The 16,993-nt window shown below is 45.4% G+C and overlaps 1 protein-coding gene across 4 annotated transcripts in view; it reads right to left on the bottom strand.

The window, feature by feature from the left end:
- Positions 1–3,975: 3,975 nt before the first annotated feature.
- MIB2 (MIB E3 ubiquitin protein ligase 2) overlaps positions 3,976–16,993 on the bottom strand; it is a 51,238-nt gene continuing 38,220 nt past the window's right edge. For all 4 annotated transcript variants that reach the window (XM_075437639.1, XM_075437641.1, XM_075437642.1 and 1 more), the window contains 9 exons: positions 15,825–15,973; positions 15,035–15,191; positions 14,180–14,334; positions 13,428–13,554; positions 11,793–12,023; positions 9,864–10,042; positions 7,877–8,061; positions 7,024–7,089; positions 3,976–5,198 (listed from right to left, as the gene is read on the bottom strand). In XM_075437639.1, coding sequence (XP_075293754.1) covers positions 4,957–5,198; positions 7,024–7,089; positions 7,877–8,061; positions 9,864–10,042; positions 11,793–12,023; positions 13,428–13,554; positions 14,180–14,334; positions 15,035–15,191; positions 15,825–15,973 — 1,491 coding nt within the window. In that variant the 3' untranslated portion in view covers positions 3,976–4,956. The remainder of the gene's footprint in view (positions 5,199–7,023; positions 7,090–7,876; positions 8,062–9,863; positions 10,043–11,792; positions 12,024–13,427; positions 13,555–14,179; positions 14,335–15,034; positions 15,192–15,824; positions 15,974–16,993) is intronic.

Here is a 16,993-nt window from a genome sequence, read left to right as displayed (position 1 = left end):
CACTCTTGCTTTGCTCTTTTCAACCTTAATTGCTGAAATGTTTAGTTCAAAGTGGGGCTGCTGTATAATGCACATCATCTGGCTACATCCCCAAGGGCAAGTTTTAGCTCAAAAATAAATACTTCCTTGCTTCCTTGCTTGGATTATTCTTAGCATTTCTCTCCTGCTCTTTATTCAGCATTATTAACATTAAACATTCAGCACTATTTCTAAATGGTTCTCTTCGCTACACTTGCTACATTTAAGAGGAAAGCTGGCCCTGGTGCAGGAGGCTGAGCAGCACACCGGCACCGCTTCACTCAGGTCCCCAAGACGACACAAGAACAATCTGTGACAACACATCTAGGCTTGTGCTTAGAGGCACTACACAGAGAACATCCCTCAGTGCTACAACTGCAGCTGGCTGACTATCCAAAAGGAATCTCGCCTCTTGTGAAAGCTCTTCTTTATTCATGGGTTAAGTGCACGTTATTCAGCATTGGAACAAATGGCTCTCGTTCGCTTCCCCTGTCGTGAACTGGGAGTTCTACGGGGAGGTGGGGAAGACAGGGAAAGCAGGAGGACCTAACGTCTGCTGGCGTCTGAGGCTCAAGGCATGTGCATCAGCGCTTCATCTCCAGGGCACCAGTCCAACTCCAGGCCACAGGCTGGGGAGGGGGAGTGCACACAGCTGAATGTGATTTACCACATCTTGGCTCCTTGGTGGCCCATGTGAAAAGAATTAGCAAATCCTCATATAGCTCTTATTTTAAAAAGCACTTACATATTTATCTCTTCAACTCACAACTTGGGGGAAAGAAGAAAAAAAACAACCCAACATTCTTGCATGGTTCCTGTGGGAACAGCGGTTAAAACTTGTACTTTTTCAGTGGGTCACGGACTAAAAAGGATCGTATCTGCTGTAGCAGGGAGGAACATTCCCCAGGGAGGGGGAGAATAAGAATGTTCTTCAGTCCCCAAGCATTCTCCCACCTTCTATCATGCAGCCCCTCGTGATCAGCATCTGCTGATGTTCCTAGAAAAATCCATGGTCTGCTGAATAGCAAATGAGCTGAAAACCAGGGCTTGCTCCAGCTGGCAAAGAAAATGGAATATTTTGCTTAACTGTCAATTTGGAGCTGCAGCTCACAGAAGTGCCCATACTGGCCTGACCCCGTGTTACCAAAGCGACATGGTCTTGACCTTAGTCAAAAGCTCAGCAGTCCAGTAATGGCCACAAAGTGAGTAGAATTTCAGGTGAATAGGGGGAGAAATTCTTCTCAATACACAGACAATAAAGGGTGTCCATAGGGAGTAAGAACTGCTTCTCTGGGAAGAAATATTTTTGTTCTTGCTCTTTGGTGGGCTACATTAATAATCTGTAATCCCATCTGTGGATGGACCAATCCTCCTGAAATCCTGGGAGCAGAATGGACTAGTAGGAATATCATCAAAGGAGAGACATGTTCTTCTCCTAACACTGCCTTTCGACAAGCTATCTCCCTCTCTCTACTCCCTCAGGCTCATGCTGCTTGTAAAATGTGGAGTTCTGGCCACACTTCCAAAGAAAGCGCTTTAGAAACCCTGGTTCCGAGTATGAGATGAGCTGCTGCCTTATATTTAATAAGTTTCACACCAGAAAGACGCTGCAAGGTCTTTCCCTTTCAAAAATATTGTTATACATTGCTGCAAGGTAGAGAGCTGCATTTCAGGAGATGGCAGAAGCCCTGGTGAAAACAAAAAGTTCCCGAGCTCATCTACAGAAGACCTGTCAGTCTCGCTTGTTGGAGACCAACTGGTAATAAACATCAAGCAGAAATTTACTCACTATCCAAACCAATTAACCAGTGACAATATTTGTCTTTTGTCTTTAAAGGAGCATTCGCCTACTGCTCTGACATCTCCTTGCCTCTCTTCAGCCCCTTGCTGTTCCTACAACCAGCAAGAACACCAACTGGCAGCAAAAGGAGAAAGGGGAGGAACATCATCTCCCACCTTGCCCCCTCCTTTCCTCTCTCAATCTCTAGCTAAATTTCATTCAGCTCCTAGTCTCAGTCCAAGCTCTCGACTCCTTTCCTGCTTACTACAGGTATCTTTTTCTTCTCATACTTCAGCTTCAAGCCTGGATTGGAGCAGAGAGACCATTTTGCAAGGCTGAGAGTATAGGCCAGATGACACACGAATGAAATGAACTAGCAGACATACAGCTAACTGATCAGCCACTCCCTGATCCCAACCCTCCAAACAAGCAGGCTTACCAGGAAAGACAGAACAGAAGAACCTTCCTCCCTTCCCCAAAACCTCAGACTCCCATGGAGCAGAGCCTGCCAGAGGGTCCAAAGCTGGCCAGAAACGTACCTGGCACATATGGGCATTCGCTTGCCTTCCGTTCTGTCTCGTTCCTGCGGCTCCACTCACCCTCTCGTTTCTTCTCTGTTGTGGTGCAGCAATTCCCTTCTTCTTACTAGGAAAATGAAAGGGTCAAAATGGTGCTTTAACAGCTCAACTCTTGCTCCTCAAAAGCAATCGCAGCAGGAACAGGGAAATGAAATATACTCCCAGCCCGAAAGCTATGTTTACAAGGCATTTCTGTAGGTCTTCAGCAGGTGTACTACACTGTGCAATATTCCATCTCTAACTTGGCCACATAATGAATTTCAGACGTGAAAACAAGACCAGCAGATCTTGAAATGGAACTTGCATTTAAAAAAATTCAAACATAAAATCGAGGGGAACTCTTCTATCCCTACAAAATCTCTTTTCATTAGCCAGGAAAAAAACAAAACAAAACTCCATTTTCTGCAACAGCTGCACAGCTTGGCAGTTGAAGGCTGCAGCCTTCCTATAATCTTTTTCCTTTAGGGAGAATACTCACTTGGAAGCCTCTCTTCATTTAGTATCCAAAGAAATTATTAAAAAACGAAGCAGATGTTCCCTGTTGGTTTTTTTTCCCCTGAATAAACTGACACCTTAGGCATGAGAGTAAAGCAACAGACATTGAACAGTTTGCCACCTCCAGCCCCTCTTCCCCAGGTCCCAGCACATGTACACATTTAACATACACGATAAAGCATCAATTGGTTTTACCTGCAGCAAACTGCTTTTAGATTTGATGTAGAGGCTTGTGAAAAAAATCCTGTATTTCAAAAAACACTTAGAATGGTGTTGGAAAATTAGTCTGGAGTAAGAAGTAGTCTGGAAAATTAATATATATAAAAAATAGTCTGGAAAATTATTCACTGGCACTAAATAGTGGTTAAAGCAGCTCTTACGCTATAAAGATGGCTCAGCCTTGTAGTTCTGGAAAATAACCTCTACGCAGTGCTTTTCTATTGCTGCCCTACCACAATACAGCAGACATTTGGGGGAAATGCCTGCTTTATTCCAAAGGAGTTTACACTAATGTGAACTTCTAGGAAATAACGAAGTGAGCATCTGCACCTCTGATTTTTACCAAAGCCGACTCTGAAATTCAGTTTTAGGTTATTTTGGGTGTTAAATCTAACGCAACCACATAGTTTAGGGTTAAATCCATTTTCATAGCTCAAAAAAATCAACTGAAACTGTAACAGCCTCCAATGACTATCTCGACAAAGATTATCGATAGGATGAGAGGCTGTGACATACAACTTTCTCACAACACCAAGGGATCACGAAGAATTAATATTCCTGTAACTACCAGAGATTCCACAAAGTTAAAAACTTCTTTAAAAGATTTGCCACCTCTTTGCTAACGAACAAAGATAGCAGAGGAACACAATATTTTTGTTTGTTTTAAATATTGCTTGCAATGTGTAACAAACAGTATGCTTGTGTATAATTGTCTCATTAAAGCTATACACCACACGCAAACACGTATGTACACATACACACACACGCATGGCACACGCTAGCCCTACAGGCTGCCACTTTCACCAACAGTTACTTTACAGGATGGACTCAGGGGATAATATTTCTTCAGTCAGACAGTTGGAAAACAATACAGCTGGATCCATATTTCAGCTACAGTTTGTACATTCATTTTAATGCTCAGGAAAATATATATTTTATTAAGTTTTGCTGCAAAACAAAGAAACAGAAATGAAATCCCTTTTTCTCATGTCTTAATTATTACTATTTATTTTCTTTACACTTTGATTGGAGTATTCAACACCTGCCTTTGGCATTATGGATAGAAAGCTCAGGAGTCTCTGAACACACAGTAGTGCCAAAAAAAAAAAAAAAATGGAAGAGTGTCACTTAGAGGTTAGAAATATTTGTTGTACCAACATATTTTCTCCAATCAGTGTTCACTACTTTATCTCTAAGGCACACACTCTGTTCTTTAGGATCTCGTCACACCCAGATTTGCCCCTGCCAGTCCAAGTCCTCGTTGAGCTCCTCAGTACTCGCTCAGAGAGCATGGTGCCATAGGATGTTACCTCCCTACCACTGACAGGCATCTGGGAGAACTGACGCCACGACTGATCTCCTCCCATATCTCCTCCCATGCAGTGCAAGCACACACTTTACCATTGCCTGCCAAGGTATAAGGTACATCCTCCTACAGCATCTCCCTGCAGAGCAGCGCAAGGCTGCAGATCTGACGCTGCAGGGCACTAGACACGACGCGGTCGCCGGAGTTGGATGCCACGGAAAACATCTGCATACGGAAGTCTTTTCGCCTCTGGTCTGAAAGTCTCTTCTGCCTTCAGCAGACAGGTCAGCGATCTTTACTTCAGGTCACTCTGATGGATCGGCAGCACGGGGCGAGGGGCTGCCCGCCCTCAAGCACCGCTCCTTGGCCTCATGTTACTAGAAGTGGAGGGGGCTCCCTCCACCTCCACCCAAGTCACACCAGGTATTTGCTTCCCTCTCTTTCAAGATGGCTTTGCAGGAAGCCAAACGCATCAGCCTGACTAGCGCCTCTCATCTAAAATGCAAACAAAAAGGAAGTAAAGGAGGGAGGTGGGAATGGGAAGAGAAGCAAGCATATCCTTAGACAAAGATCGGAATCCTCTCCCGGATAGCCTGCCGGCAGATGGGGCAGACAGTGAGGGCTGTGCTGCAGTCTGGGCAAGAGCCATGTCCACACTGGAAGACCAGTTTGATTTGGTCATCAATGCAAATAGGGCAGGTGATGCGCTCTTCCATCTGCCGGTAGCGGTTCTGCAGCTCCTCCATGAGCTTCTTCTGATCTGTGGATTCAGAGCTGGGGCTGCACTCCACCTCGGTGCTGTCTGCAGGGGTGGAGAGCAGGAGGAGAGTTAGTCACTACTGTGCTCTGCCTCACGCAGTGTCTCTTTAACTAGGCTCTGCCTCTCAAGAGTAGCAATTAGTTCCGACTAAACTCTCTTCACTGAACCTTATCCAGGGATTCCTCAAATAAAAAGCCTGAGACGACGGTTTTTACAGTCTGTCCAGTGTTGCTTCCCTCTTTTTAGCTGCTCAGCTGGTTTCTGTCTTTATGTTTTTGTTTGATTTTGTTTCTTTGTTTTTTTTTTAAAGGAAACAGAATGTTGTCTGAAATGTCCTGCCTTGGTGTGCTGGATGCTACCTTCAAATAAAGACATTCAAAGCTGGTTGTGATGCTCTGCCATACTAGTCCGGGAATCCTCACAGTGTTATCAGCACTATGTTCTCTCAACCTCCTGTTCACGTTTGGGATTCAAATTTCTGGTTAAGTCTTTCAGGACACACATGGTAAAACAAGAAGAAACCATTTGACATCACTTATGTTGACTGTTGCATACAAGAAGCTACAGAAATAGAGTCATTTAGTCAACTCTATGAAACGAAAGGAGCCCAAGTCCTGGACAACTGCCAGCTTAGGTAAATAGACTCCTCCTGGTTTCAGCTTAATACAGCCACTGTTCATCTTCTGCTCCTCAATCTTTGATTAGGCAGCTTTACACTTCAATATAGATAACCCTTTCCCCAACATTCTGGAACTGGTTGCACTTCAGTGGTGCAAGAAGTGATTTCAAATCCATAAAGGTGAAGCAAGTTTGGGGATAGGGAACTTGCTAAAGGCAAACACTGAAGACATCACTGATGGGGAAGTCCTGCTGATATTCTCAAGAGACCTTGATGTTCTTCCTCCAGTGGAAATCTGCACGCAAATGTCTTATTTGGAATTCTCATCTCTATTTTGTTGTCACTCTGTAGCAAAGACAAATGCTCTTGCCTACTGGTAAACTTGCCATTTTTTGCATTATGGAGTTCCAAAGAGGATTTCTGCCTTTGCCAGCTGTGTGTGTCCAATGCCCTGTGACAGATTCTTGGTTCCTCTATGCTTTTGTCCAGGCATCAAGTCACAAGACTATAGCCCGACTCCAACAAAGGAGTCCACATTGCTAAACTGTGAGCAGCAGGACATGCAATTCCTTTTCCTGTGCACTTGCCCTAAGAGCGATCTCAGCTAGAAAGACATCAACTCTCATAACCACTACGGACGGATAAAGCTTCAGTGGGCAACCTGCATTAATTCCAAGGCAAGTGCAAATCTGCTACTAGCTTGCTGACATGCATAACATTGCCCATTCTGGACGCCCAGTAACGTGGACAGAAGGCAATCTGTTTAAAACTGGGCTTGAGAGCTTTATCAAAACAATCCAGCTCGATGATTCCTGGGTAGCTGGCTAATGCCAGCTCTGCACAGGCACTGTAATTTCAGCCAAGGGTGAAGCAAGGCTTTCAGAAGATGTAATTTTTCCTTTCTCAACAATTTTCACTGTCAAATCACTGCCTGTGAAAACGGTTAGAATGACACATGGAGAATCTGGTATTTGCTTTCCATAGACAAAATAAGCCAGGCACAGGACAAGCTTCCTCAAATGTCTCTGCGGCTTGAGCTTGGCCCATGATACCTGAGAGAATCTACCTTTTCCTCTCTAAAGGTGGTCAATGCAACAGGTGCACACACCCCTCAAAAGACCCCAAACCACCACCACCAAAGCAGCTCCCTTTCTCAGGCTTATTTCACTGAAAATCACTGACGCTGCTCAAACTAACGCTGTGCAGGACCCTTCCCACAGCACTGAACAGTAGGAACAGCAAACGTACCTTGTTTCAGTTTTTTGGTTATTGTCACTTGACATTTGATGCACTTCTTCATTCTCCTGGAGCATTCTACCACAAATGACACAAGAAGAGATTACAATTAAGCCCACTGATGCCAGAATCAAGAGGAAGATGACAGACTCGAAAGCATCAGCTCTGAACACCCTGAGACCTCCCTGGATAATTAAGAAATTGTTTCTGCATGGAAATGAGGACACTACCTTCTTTTTGAGCTACGTCTTCGTCTCTTGGTTTAGTCTTTCCTATACCAGTAGCAAATACAACACCTTTAAGTCCTCAATGTTCTGTGCTACTGGAAGGGCTGCACCGTGGATCAAAACAGCCCTTTGCTCCGGGGAAAACGGATGCAGCTCTGGCACACAGCCCTCACCAAACGCCCTGTGGTCAGACTGTGAGTGCCTTGCGAGGTAACGGACTCGCTGACATGGTTGAGCAGGCTGCCATTCAAACAACTGAAATGCAAACCAGTAACAAAAACCAGAGAAGAGGGGAAATCCTTCTCAGGAGGTTTTTGATGGGTAAAGCACTGCCAGCTAGAACTGAAACATCTGGCTTTGCTTCTGAATCATCCAGGGCATCTCTAAGTACAAGCAAAGCTGCCTGGGGTCCCAGTCAAGCAAGCGGTCAGAACACTCTGTGCTATTCATAGACAGCTTTGGACATCTTATCTACGATGGTGGTGCAGAAATCATGCTGGGGTTGTTTCAGGACACAAACAGCACAATAGAGCTTTGTGTCTCAGAGCTTGATTTATGAGACTCCCGCTAGGGAAGCTATGTGGTGGAACAGGAAAGATAAATTCTGAAAAATGAAAAACACAACAAAATGGACTTACCTTCACAGACAATACTGTGCTGGCACGGGAAGAAATGGATGAGCAAGGCCAGCTCTGAGCAGACCAGGCACTCTGTGGGGACTGCCACACTCGAGACACAAAGGTTGGTCATGGTGTTGGGAGTGGTGTGCACACGGCGAAGGCTGCAGGTGATGGCTGAGCTGTCTGACGAAACCTGCTGTTCCCTGCAACCATAAACACGTAATAACATTTGATAACATACTCCAGGTCCTCCTTCAGCAACCAGATAACATCGTATTGATCCCTGGCAAACACTCCACGTAAAGACAGAGCAGCAGATGCTCAGGTAGCACAAACTTATGAATCTCCACTGCCCCAGTGGGACCAACTCAGCCTCTAGCAGCCGGGATTCCGACTGGATCTGTGTAAAGAAAGGGAAAGAGCAGGGATGACCTGCTTACACAAGTTGAAACTGCTCTTTTAGAGGGCAACAGTAAGGTATTGACAGTACAATCATCTGCTGGGAGGCATCAGCTTTTAGGAGCTATTTAAGAAGCGTAGCCCTAAGGATCCTCTGTATTTGCACGTTCTTGAAAAATGTCTGAGGCAGTTGTCTGTGAATTTGCCTCTTACTTCATACAGGCTCGGATTTGGACTTCTGTCCTCGTACTATGAGCCCCAAATCCAAAGCCCTCAGCATCCAATCCATCCGTTACTTTTCCTGCCAGCCAGTCATCCGCTAGCGAGACCTACTACTTAAGCTACAAGCATGATTAATGATTGAACAGAAGGGACAAAGACGGTCATTTACTAGCAAAAGTCTGCAGTACTGCCAAGAAATCCCATGCCCACGAGGAGTATGGCAAAAGGGTGCGTTTTGGTCTTTTGACACAAAGCCGGTGAGTTTCTGGGAGGAAACGGCTATCTGGTGTCCTACCCAAGCTGCAGTAGCTTCATTACAAATGCACGTAAGCCTCAGATACTCTTCCTCTTATAGATCTACTAATTTCAGTCAGACTATCCATGCAGCTTAAGAAGGTACATCTAACCATCTTGCCCTGACAGCTCCTGCGTGTGATGCTGGGACACGCAGTGGTGTACTTCTGCTCTAGCATGCAGAACTCGGTCTGCAGTGGCTGCCTTCACTCTGCAGACACACACCCAAATCCTCCAGTCAGACCTCAGCACAGAAGCTGAAACCAGTACACTGTTATGAGAAACTGTCAGTCCGAAAGAACTGGCACTCCTTAAGGCAAAAAATCTCATCCTGCATATAATCCACTGACAAAATTCCTGGGGAAGGTGTTTAAAGGGACACGTTTCGCCTGTTATTTACAGTGTACCAGAAGCCTGGCCAGTTCCAGTGGCTGCTGCGTGGTTCCTCCTCCAGCGGTAACGCGACTGTGGGTCTGTGCCCTCAGATCAAACGGAACTCTGTTTGCATATTTGCAAAGTCAAAATCCAAACAAACGTTTCTCAGAACCTGAGATAAAGCCATCTTTGACTTGCTACTCCCTCTTCGGCGTTTTCTCTTATCATTTGAAAAACAAGCATTTATCTAGCTCTGGAACAAATTCTGTGGATTCTGGTGCCCTCTCTTTTGTTGCACTTCCTCTCTGTTTAGACTTTAAATATCTGTAACTGCAGAAACCAATTAAAGTAAAACAGAACCCAGAATTACTCTGCAAGAGAGAAGCTGCTCTTGGCTTCAGTGGCCAGTCTTTGCAGGCTGCCTCAGGGCTCTCTGTAAGGCAAGAGGCCGAGTCTGCACCAAGCAGTACCAATCTGCTTTTCCCAACTCTTTCAAACGGCAGTATGCACCCTTCAATAACCCCTCCAGAAACACAGGGTCAGCAACCAGCTCCAGATGAAACAGGAGGTGCTCAGGCTGACATCCACAGCGTTTCAAAGACGCTTCATCCCTCCTGGAACAAGAGCTGCATGCAGTGATGCCACAGTGCTGGGGGAGCACTCAGCATTCTGGAAGGAAGTCAACTGTAGCTGGTGTCCAGAGGACATGGTTTACCTGAATTTCTGCGAGAAGTCTTTGACGATCTGGACAATCCTTCCATCTGTAATGAGGTCTAAAGGACACTTTCCCCGATGGTTTGCATAATTAATATCTGCTCCTTCTTGTGCTAAGTAACACGCAATTGCAGTTCCAACATTCAGCTCCACATTTCCAAGTATGCCAGAAGCCTGCAGCTAAAAGATGTTGAGAAACACGCTCTGTTAATAGAAAACTCTGCTAGGTGGCTTTGATCTGTATCAAATTCTAAACAAAGTCTTAATTTTTGTACTTACAATTTGAAAGTGCAATTTAGCTTTCTTTTTGAAAACACAAAAAGATCCTTCAGCACGTAAATAGCAGATTCAAATCTTGCATCCAGGAACAAGAGTGCACGAGACTGATCCTAGCTGGTGCTAATCATTACTAATCATAGTAATAGGCATTCACTTCTTCAGGTGGTGAAAAGGAAGTACACTGCAGACACCACAGTACCTACCAACTGATGAAGAGCTGGTGTATGGAGCCCTAAGAGACAGCTATTTAAAAAGCCAAGTTTTTGTGTGCATTATCCAAACTAATCTGAAGTCAACAAACATTACCCACAGACTTTAAAGACCAGGGCATGTATCTCAGGGTAAGTAAAATTAGACATGAAGGAGTCTACAGCATGTAGATATACTGTTACTGTAAACAGCATTGGGAATGACATGCACAGATCCCTCAGGTTGCTTTAAGACTTTCTACGTCCACGACTAGCTACTGGCTGTCCCTAGCACAAGCCAAGAGCCAACAGCTAGCCAAGCTGTCACGCAGACTTTCAGCGAGGTGATAAAACCCACTCTTGCTGATGACCTCTCTGCTCGAAATTCCAGGCAGAGAAATTCAGTAGAAAGAAGCGATTGCTGAGCTGGTGTGGGTTGTCTCTGTGGAATGTCAGTGGCTGAACAAGCCTGATGACCTGATGCTAGAGCATGCACTCGAGCCATCAACTCATGCTATCAACACTGGTAGCGTGGTAGCACGCAGAATAGAAGCAGAGCAATGTATGAGGCGTTTTCAAGCACCAGCAGGTAGAAAAGAGGAATAGGTGGTTTGGCACACAGCACGCAGCCCTTCAGAATGTCCATTTAATATATTCTGATCATTTCAAATGACAATAAAAAAAAAAAAATCTATGCCAGATTTTCCAGTGTACTAAATTCTCCTTACAATGGAATCATTCTCACTCCATCCATAAAGTACAAGCAATGTTTGCACTCTTGGTTTGCACTGCAAATCTGGTGAGCATGCATGTTGGTATTTACATGGACTGCAGAACGCTTTGAAGGGCTAATTTAATATCTTTGCAAAAAGCCAGATTAAGCTTCCAGTCCTTGGCATATCACGCACTGATTTCTAGATATAAGGAAAGGCCTTTTATATCTATGAATACAGAGCAACGCAGTGAAATCCATGTCAGGCTTTGTAACAACGTAGCCTTTATCCTTCAGCCTGATGTGTCTCACCTCGCCCATTCTGCTCCACATCTGCAGATAACTGGGGTGTTTGTGGTTAGCTATCGTCATATTTTCCATGCCATCACACAGAAATGAATTGCTGTGGTTCTGGGGCATGAATTAAACCCAAGACTCTTGGCTCTGCAACTGAATTCATGACCTTTCCCATGTCAATAGAGAAGAGCACAATGCTAATAAAAATATCAGGGGAGACAGTATGAATTGTTGTCTGACTATGTGAAGTTTCATGCTGTTAATTCAAGCGTACCCTCAGAGGATCTATTCTTGCTTTCCCACAAGCAAGAAGGTTTCCACACTCCCCATGTGGACTGACTTTACACAGTTTCCCTGCCTTTCGTTGTCGCCTTAGATCCTACTATCCGTTGTCATTCTAACATCAAGCATTTTCCTGCCCTTGGTGCTGGAATTTCTCCTACTCCCAGCTCACCTTGGAAAGGAGGGACAACCCCATCTCCCCTTCACGCTTCTCCATCATGACGGACATCAGCTGCTGCCGTTCCAAGGCAATGTGCATGGCTGTGTCCCCATCCTCATCTTCAGCATTGACATTGCTGCCTTCGCTGACCAGCAGTTGCACCATCCCTACGTGTCCCTGGATGACAGCCAAGTGCAGCGGCGTCTGATTACGGTTGTTCTTGAGGTTGACATCACAGCGACCCTTGCAGGGAAGAATTGCATCAAAGTGAGTTGCTGCTGCTGAGTTTGGCTGAAGCAGAGCACTGCAGCTGCGCTGCTTGCTAAGGCCCCAAGCCTAAAGTCCATCTTCATCACAATAGGAGTATAAAGATCTCCAAGACAGCTACAGGATTCAGGTTTCTGTGTCTTAGCCACATGGTCCACACACACCTCAAAATGTCAAGGGAGCTTCGGAAGCCAAGTGTCCAGGCAACACAGATAACATTTTCCCCGTGATGACTTGGATATGACAACCCGTCACTTCCCGGACACAAAGAAATCCTGGAACCACTCCAAGCAAACAGACATGGACTTGCTCCTCTAAAGCAACATTGATTCCTGCTGCCTGCTGTGCTTTGATTTCCCCTCTTCAAAGCAAAGAGGAGAAAACCTGTGCAGACCTGAATGATCCTGCCCCTCTGGCAAACCTGCAGGGGCAGGCAGCAGGCAGGGGTTACAGACAGAGAGCCTTTAAAGACATGGCTATGCTACCACAGTGATTACTCCAGAAATAAAGCAATCATAATACTGAGCAGTTAGTGCTCGCAGACATCGCTCCTCTACAGCACTCATTCGTAAATCCATTAAAGCCTTGTTGTAGTGGTTTGCATCCCCTTGTAAAGATGGAGAAATCTGGGCAACAAACCACTGAAGAAACAAAACCCAGGAGTGCTGACACGCAGCTGCCACCTTCATTGCCACTCTCACCCAAAAGCAGAGAGAGGCTAGCTTTGACTCCACAAAAATCAGCAGCAAAATGCCAGATGGGTTGCCATCCTTCTGTTTGTCATTCTCATTGCTAACGAAGGCTGCTTACCAGGGGCAGGTCTCACACTTACTTAAGGCTGAAGACAGATAAATAACCTGGAGTAAATACGTCAAAATATTTTTTTTCTGCATTCAGATGAAATACATGCCTTCAGATATTCTTTTATGAAGAGTGAGAAAACCATCACAGAACAACCAGTAGCTGGGGAGCTTCAGCGTACACCTGGAGTGAGGGGAACTGAGCTCTGACCTGTACCTATCAGGTAGGGAAGGTTCTGAATACAGATCTACACACTCCTTAAGGAGCAGGTCACCAGCTATTCTGAAGGCTTTTCCTTTCGTGCCCATCACTTCACTGAACAAGTCCTAGCAAGCTCCAGTTCCAAACCACTTTGTTCTAGCCTGCAAGATACCTTTCTCCTCTATTACCAGTGCCAAACAAAAATACCCCCAGGAATGCCAACCACTGCTCTTCAAAGTCTGACAAACAATGCCAGCTCTGCAAACAGACAGAGATATTCTTGCAAGTCCCAGCATTAACTCAGTAGTGCTTAGGAAATGTGGGGGTTTGGGAATGGGACAGATGGGAGCTTTTGGTGGTGGCAGTTTTATTTCTTACCTCTTTGATGAGAATTTCTGCTACTTCTTTGTGATTATTGAGAGCAGCAAGGTGCAGGGCAGTGAAGCCATCTTCCTTTTTGGAGTCAACCAGCTGCCGAGCTCTTGCTAGAATCTTCTTTATGGCTCTAGAGTGTTGGAGGTTAACAGAGACAGAAGAGTCACTTTATCAGGAAGGGAGACAATGGAGCAGAGACAGGCCTGCCTCTTCTGCTCAGTAGTTACGAATGTTCATGGTTTAATAGGCAGCACCATGAGCTGGCACCTGTGATGCAGAGCGCTCCCTCTATCTCACAGATTGGATTACAAGAATGAAACAAAAGCCCTCAGTTATCACTTAACAAAGCAGGGTAAACTCACACTGCTGTGAAAATAATGAGCAGATTTATCCTTGGAAGAACTCCAGAGGCTCTCAGTTAAACACAGTTGTTTCAAGTACCGTTTACTACTACAGACCTCCTCCTGTCCCTCCATGCGCACACCCAAACATCTAAGGAGACTATCCAGACGCAGATTTCCTAGCCAAGCTAGGGAGGTATGAGAAAGATGGGATGGGGAAAGCAGGCAGCACTTTCCTGTGAATGCATGAAGGAGGGAAGGAGGGCAACAGCTATACTTAGCCACGTCCAAACCCAAGACATGTATAACCAGCCATTTCCTTCCTAGCTATCTAGAACTACATCTGCTACCTTCTTACTGGCAAGGATGAGTTAACATCTGTAAAAGCAGTAAAAAAGAAAAAAGGTCACTTACAGCTTGTTGCCTTTTAGAGCAGAATAGTGGAGCAGGTTGAAGCCTTGACAATTCTGGACAGTGAAGTCTATGTTGGGTACCTCAGTGAGAATCTCAATAACAACTTTGTAATCTGCAGTGATAGCATAATGCAGGGGGGTGTCTCCCTGGGAATCCTGTGTAAGGATACCAAAGCAGAATACAGGTTACCTACCTCGGAGCATCAAACGAAACAGCCCACCCTGAGGGACAACTCAAGACAATAAGATATATAGTGTCACCAGGCCACACCAGCTCCAGGCCAAACATCCAAACGTCACTGGCATCCATAGCAGTTTCACAGCCTTTGTGAAATTATTTCCCCGGGGCTTGAAACCAGCTGCTGAGCAGAGAGGTGCTAACATTCCTAACAAGCTTTGAGAGACTGACCCAGCACAGTCCAGTCCCACCATCATACGAGCACACCCTAAAAATGGGCTGCGTTCAATCCTCCATCACTGCCCTCCAAGTTGCTAAATACCAGTTTTAAAAATCTCACCACTCCTTATTGCTGGGAACAGGAGTGTTTCAACAAGGCACATTAGCAGCAGGTCAGCTCTTGCTGGAAACCCGAGTCAATCACAGCAGAGAGGGCAACTGGACTGAGACGAGCAGACTCACGATGATGAAGGGGCAACTAAAACCTGGAATTTCAGAGTACTGAAGGTATACTGAGGAACACCTCCTCCGTGCAATGCACAGCAGCGCATTTTAAGAGAACGGCCTTCAAATTTTACAGAGCAACAAATGGTGTAAGACAAAGCAGCACCTCCCCACCTCAAAAACACGGCCCCAAACACACCACCTCCCCCCAGTCCCACAAAAGCCCAGACTTACTGGGAGGTTAACATCACAGTTGAGCTCACAGAGGGTCCGCACCACCTCTGTGAATCCTTGACTGACAGCAACAAACAACGCTGTGCACTTGGCATTGTTTAACAGGTCTGTGCTGGCTCCTTTACCAATAAGCACACGGGCAACCTCAGCTTGGTTTCTGATTTAAAAGCAAGGAGTAAGACAGATTAGATTCAATCCTATGCAGACAGTAAATCCTTCCTTCTTGCAAGCCAACAGAACTTCTTGGGTTTTGTATCCTCTTGACCTCATCCCAAGTCCCTTAGTATGGGGGGGGGACGGGGGACGACCCACAACAAAACCTTTCTAATTTGTACTCTAGAGTCTGCTGTCTCTTTGCCTTAAATCAACAGGAATCTCCCGCTCTTAACGATGAATTCTTCCCTGGTAAATTGACAACACAATTCAACCTTTCACCTTGCTCTGGAAAACATGCACTTACAGAAACCAACCAATCAAAGTAATCCCAATCAACACACTCCCCCATCCCCTGAAAAAAAAAAATCTAATCACTAAAGCCTCCTTATTGCTTGTTCTGATTCCTCCCAAAATTTCCAGCACAGAAACTGATCTAGCCATGGAGGTTAAATCAGTGCACTAAAAAGCACACTTGTGGCCCTGCAGCTCAAAGACCAATTTCTGATGTGAGGTAAAAGCAGAGAAAAGCCTCCAGCAGCCACACCCCCTTCACACAGAGTGCCCATTTATACCTACAAATGTCCTCCTCCAGCCCTTTAGGTCTTGTATCAGAGAGAGCAACAAGATCTCCTACCCAAAAGCTGCGTAATGCAGTGCTGTATCCCCTTCTTCATCCCTTAGGTTGACAGTGGCATGCGCCTGCAGCAAAATCTTCACCACATCCAGATGGCCCTGGTAAGAGGCAATCTGCAGGGCAGTTCTGCCCTGGTTCTTTGTGTCGACCTACAGGAAGGGCAGAGACGCAGCAGACAGCTTGGTTAGGGAAGACCTTGCCTGCTAGAGCAGGCCTAGCAGGACAGAAGTCACTAGCTGCAGAAGAGCTGCAGGCTCAGAAATGTGTAGCAGAATCCGTGCCCCGGTGGCTCTGTTTTACGTACATCAACTACAAGGCTGACCTTGTCCCAGAATATTTCTAAAGGGGAAGGGGACAGCACAGTTATTGAAGAAAGGAGAAGTGAGTGAACAGAGCTGGAAGCCAAGGCTCAGTTGCAGCTCTAATGCCAAATCCTTCTCCGCCTGCAGGCGGAACACTTATTGACATCTCTGCCAACAATTCCTTTCCCAATAGGAAAATGTGTGACGAGATCAAATTAGCTTTGCATAAGGCTTTGAAGATGCCAAGTCCCCACTGCTCTGCGTTACTCCAGGTACTTTACTGGGCACAATAGCTGGAGGGTACATCACAGTGCTGAAGTGCTGCAATGAGATTTTTTGAGAATTAAAGGGACTGAAGAACAAAGAGAGGCTGTACAAAAGGCAAGGGTGGAAAAAAAAAATGGAAAAGAAGCTACTGAAATCAGTGGGAGGCTAAGGAGAAGAGATGAAGGAGCCAGCAAAACCTCAGCAGACTGGCAAGGAGAACAAAGTTCTTTTTTTCCCCTGCAGCTGGTTCTATGCAGCAGTCACAAGAGCAGGACAGGCAAGGCTTCACTTGACTCACTCCAAATGATGGGCGAGTCATTTCGACAAGGAGGCGTTCGTTCCTTCCAGGCCCATGTGTTACTCTTCCATTTACACAAGACAGACAATGCTGATTAGCTGGAAAAGCCTTGGCAAGCAATTCTAACCTGCACTGCTAAGTGAGTCTCAAATCCAGCCTCCTCTTACTGTACATAACATTCTTAATAGAAATAACTAATTTATTACTATAAATATTAGAATAGAAATAGAGTATATAACAGAAATAGAAATTTAATAAAAATAACTAACAACATAATGGATTCTTGACTCTTGGCACTTTCT

Source organism: Opisthocomus hoazin, chromosome 16 (genome assembly GCF_030867145.1).
Source record: "Opisthocomus hoazin isolate bOpiHoa1 chromosome 16, bOpiHoa1.hap1, whole genome shotgun sequence".
NCBI lineage: Eukaryota > Metazoa > Chordata > Aves > Opisthocomiformes > Opisthocomidae > Opisthocomus > Opisthocomus hoazin.
This window is presented reverse-complemented; position numbering and strand designations above follow the sequence as displayed.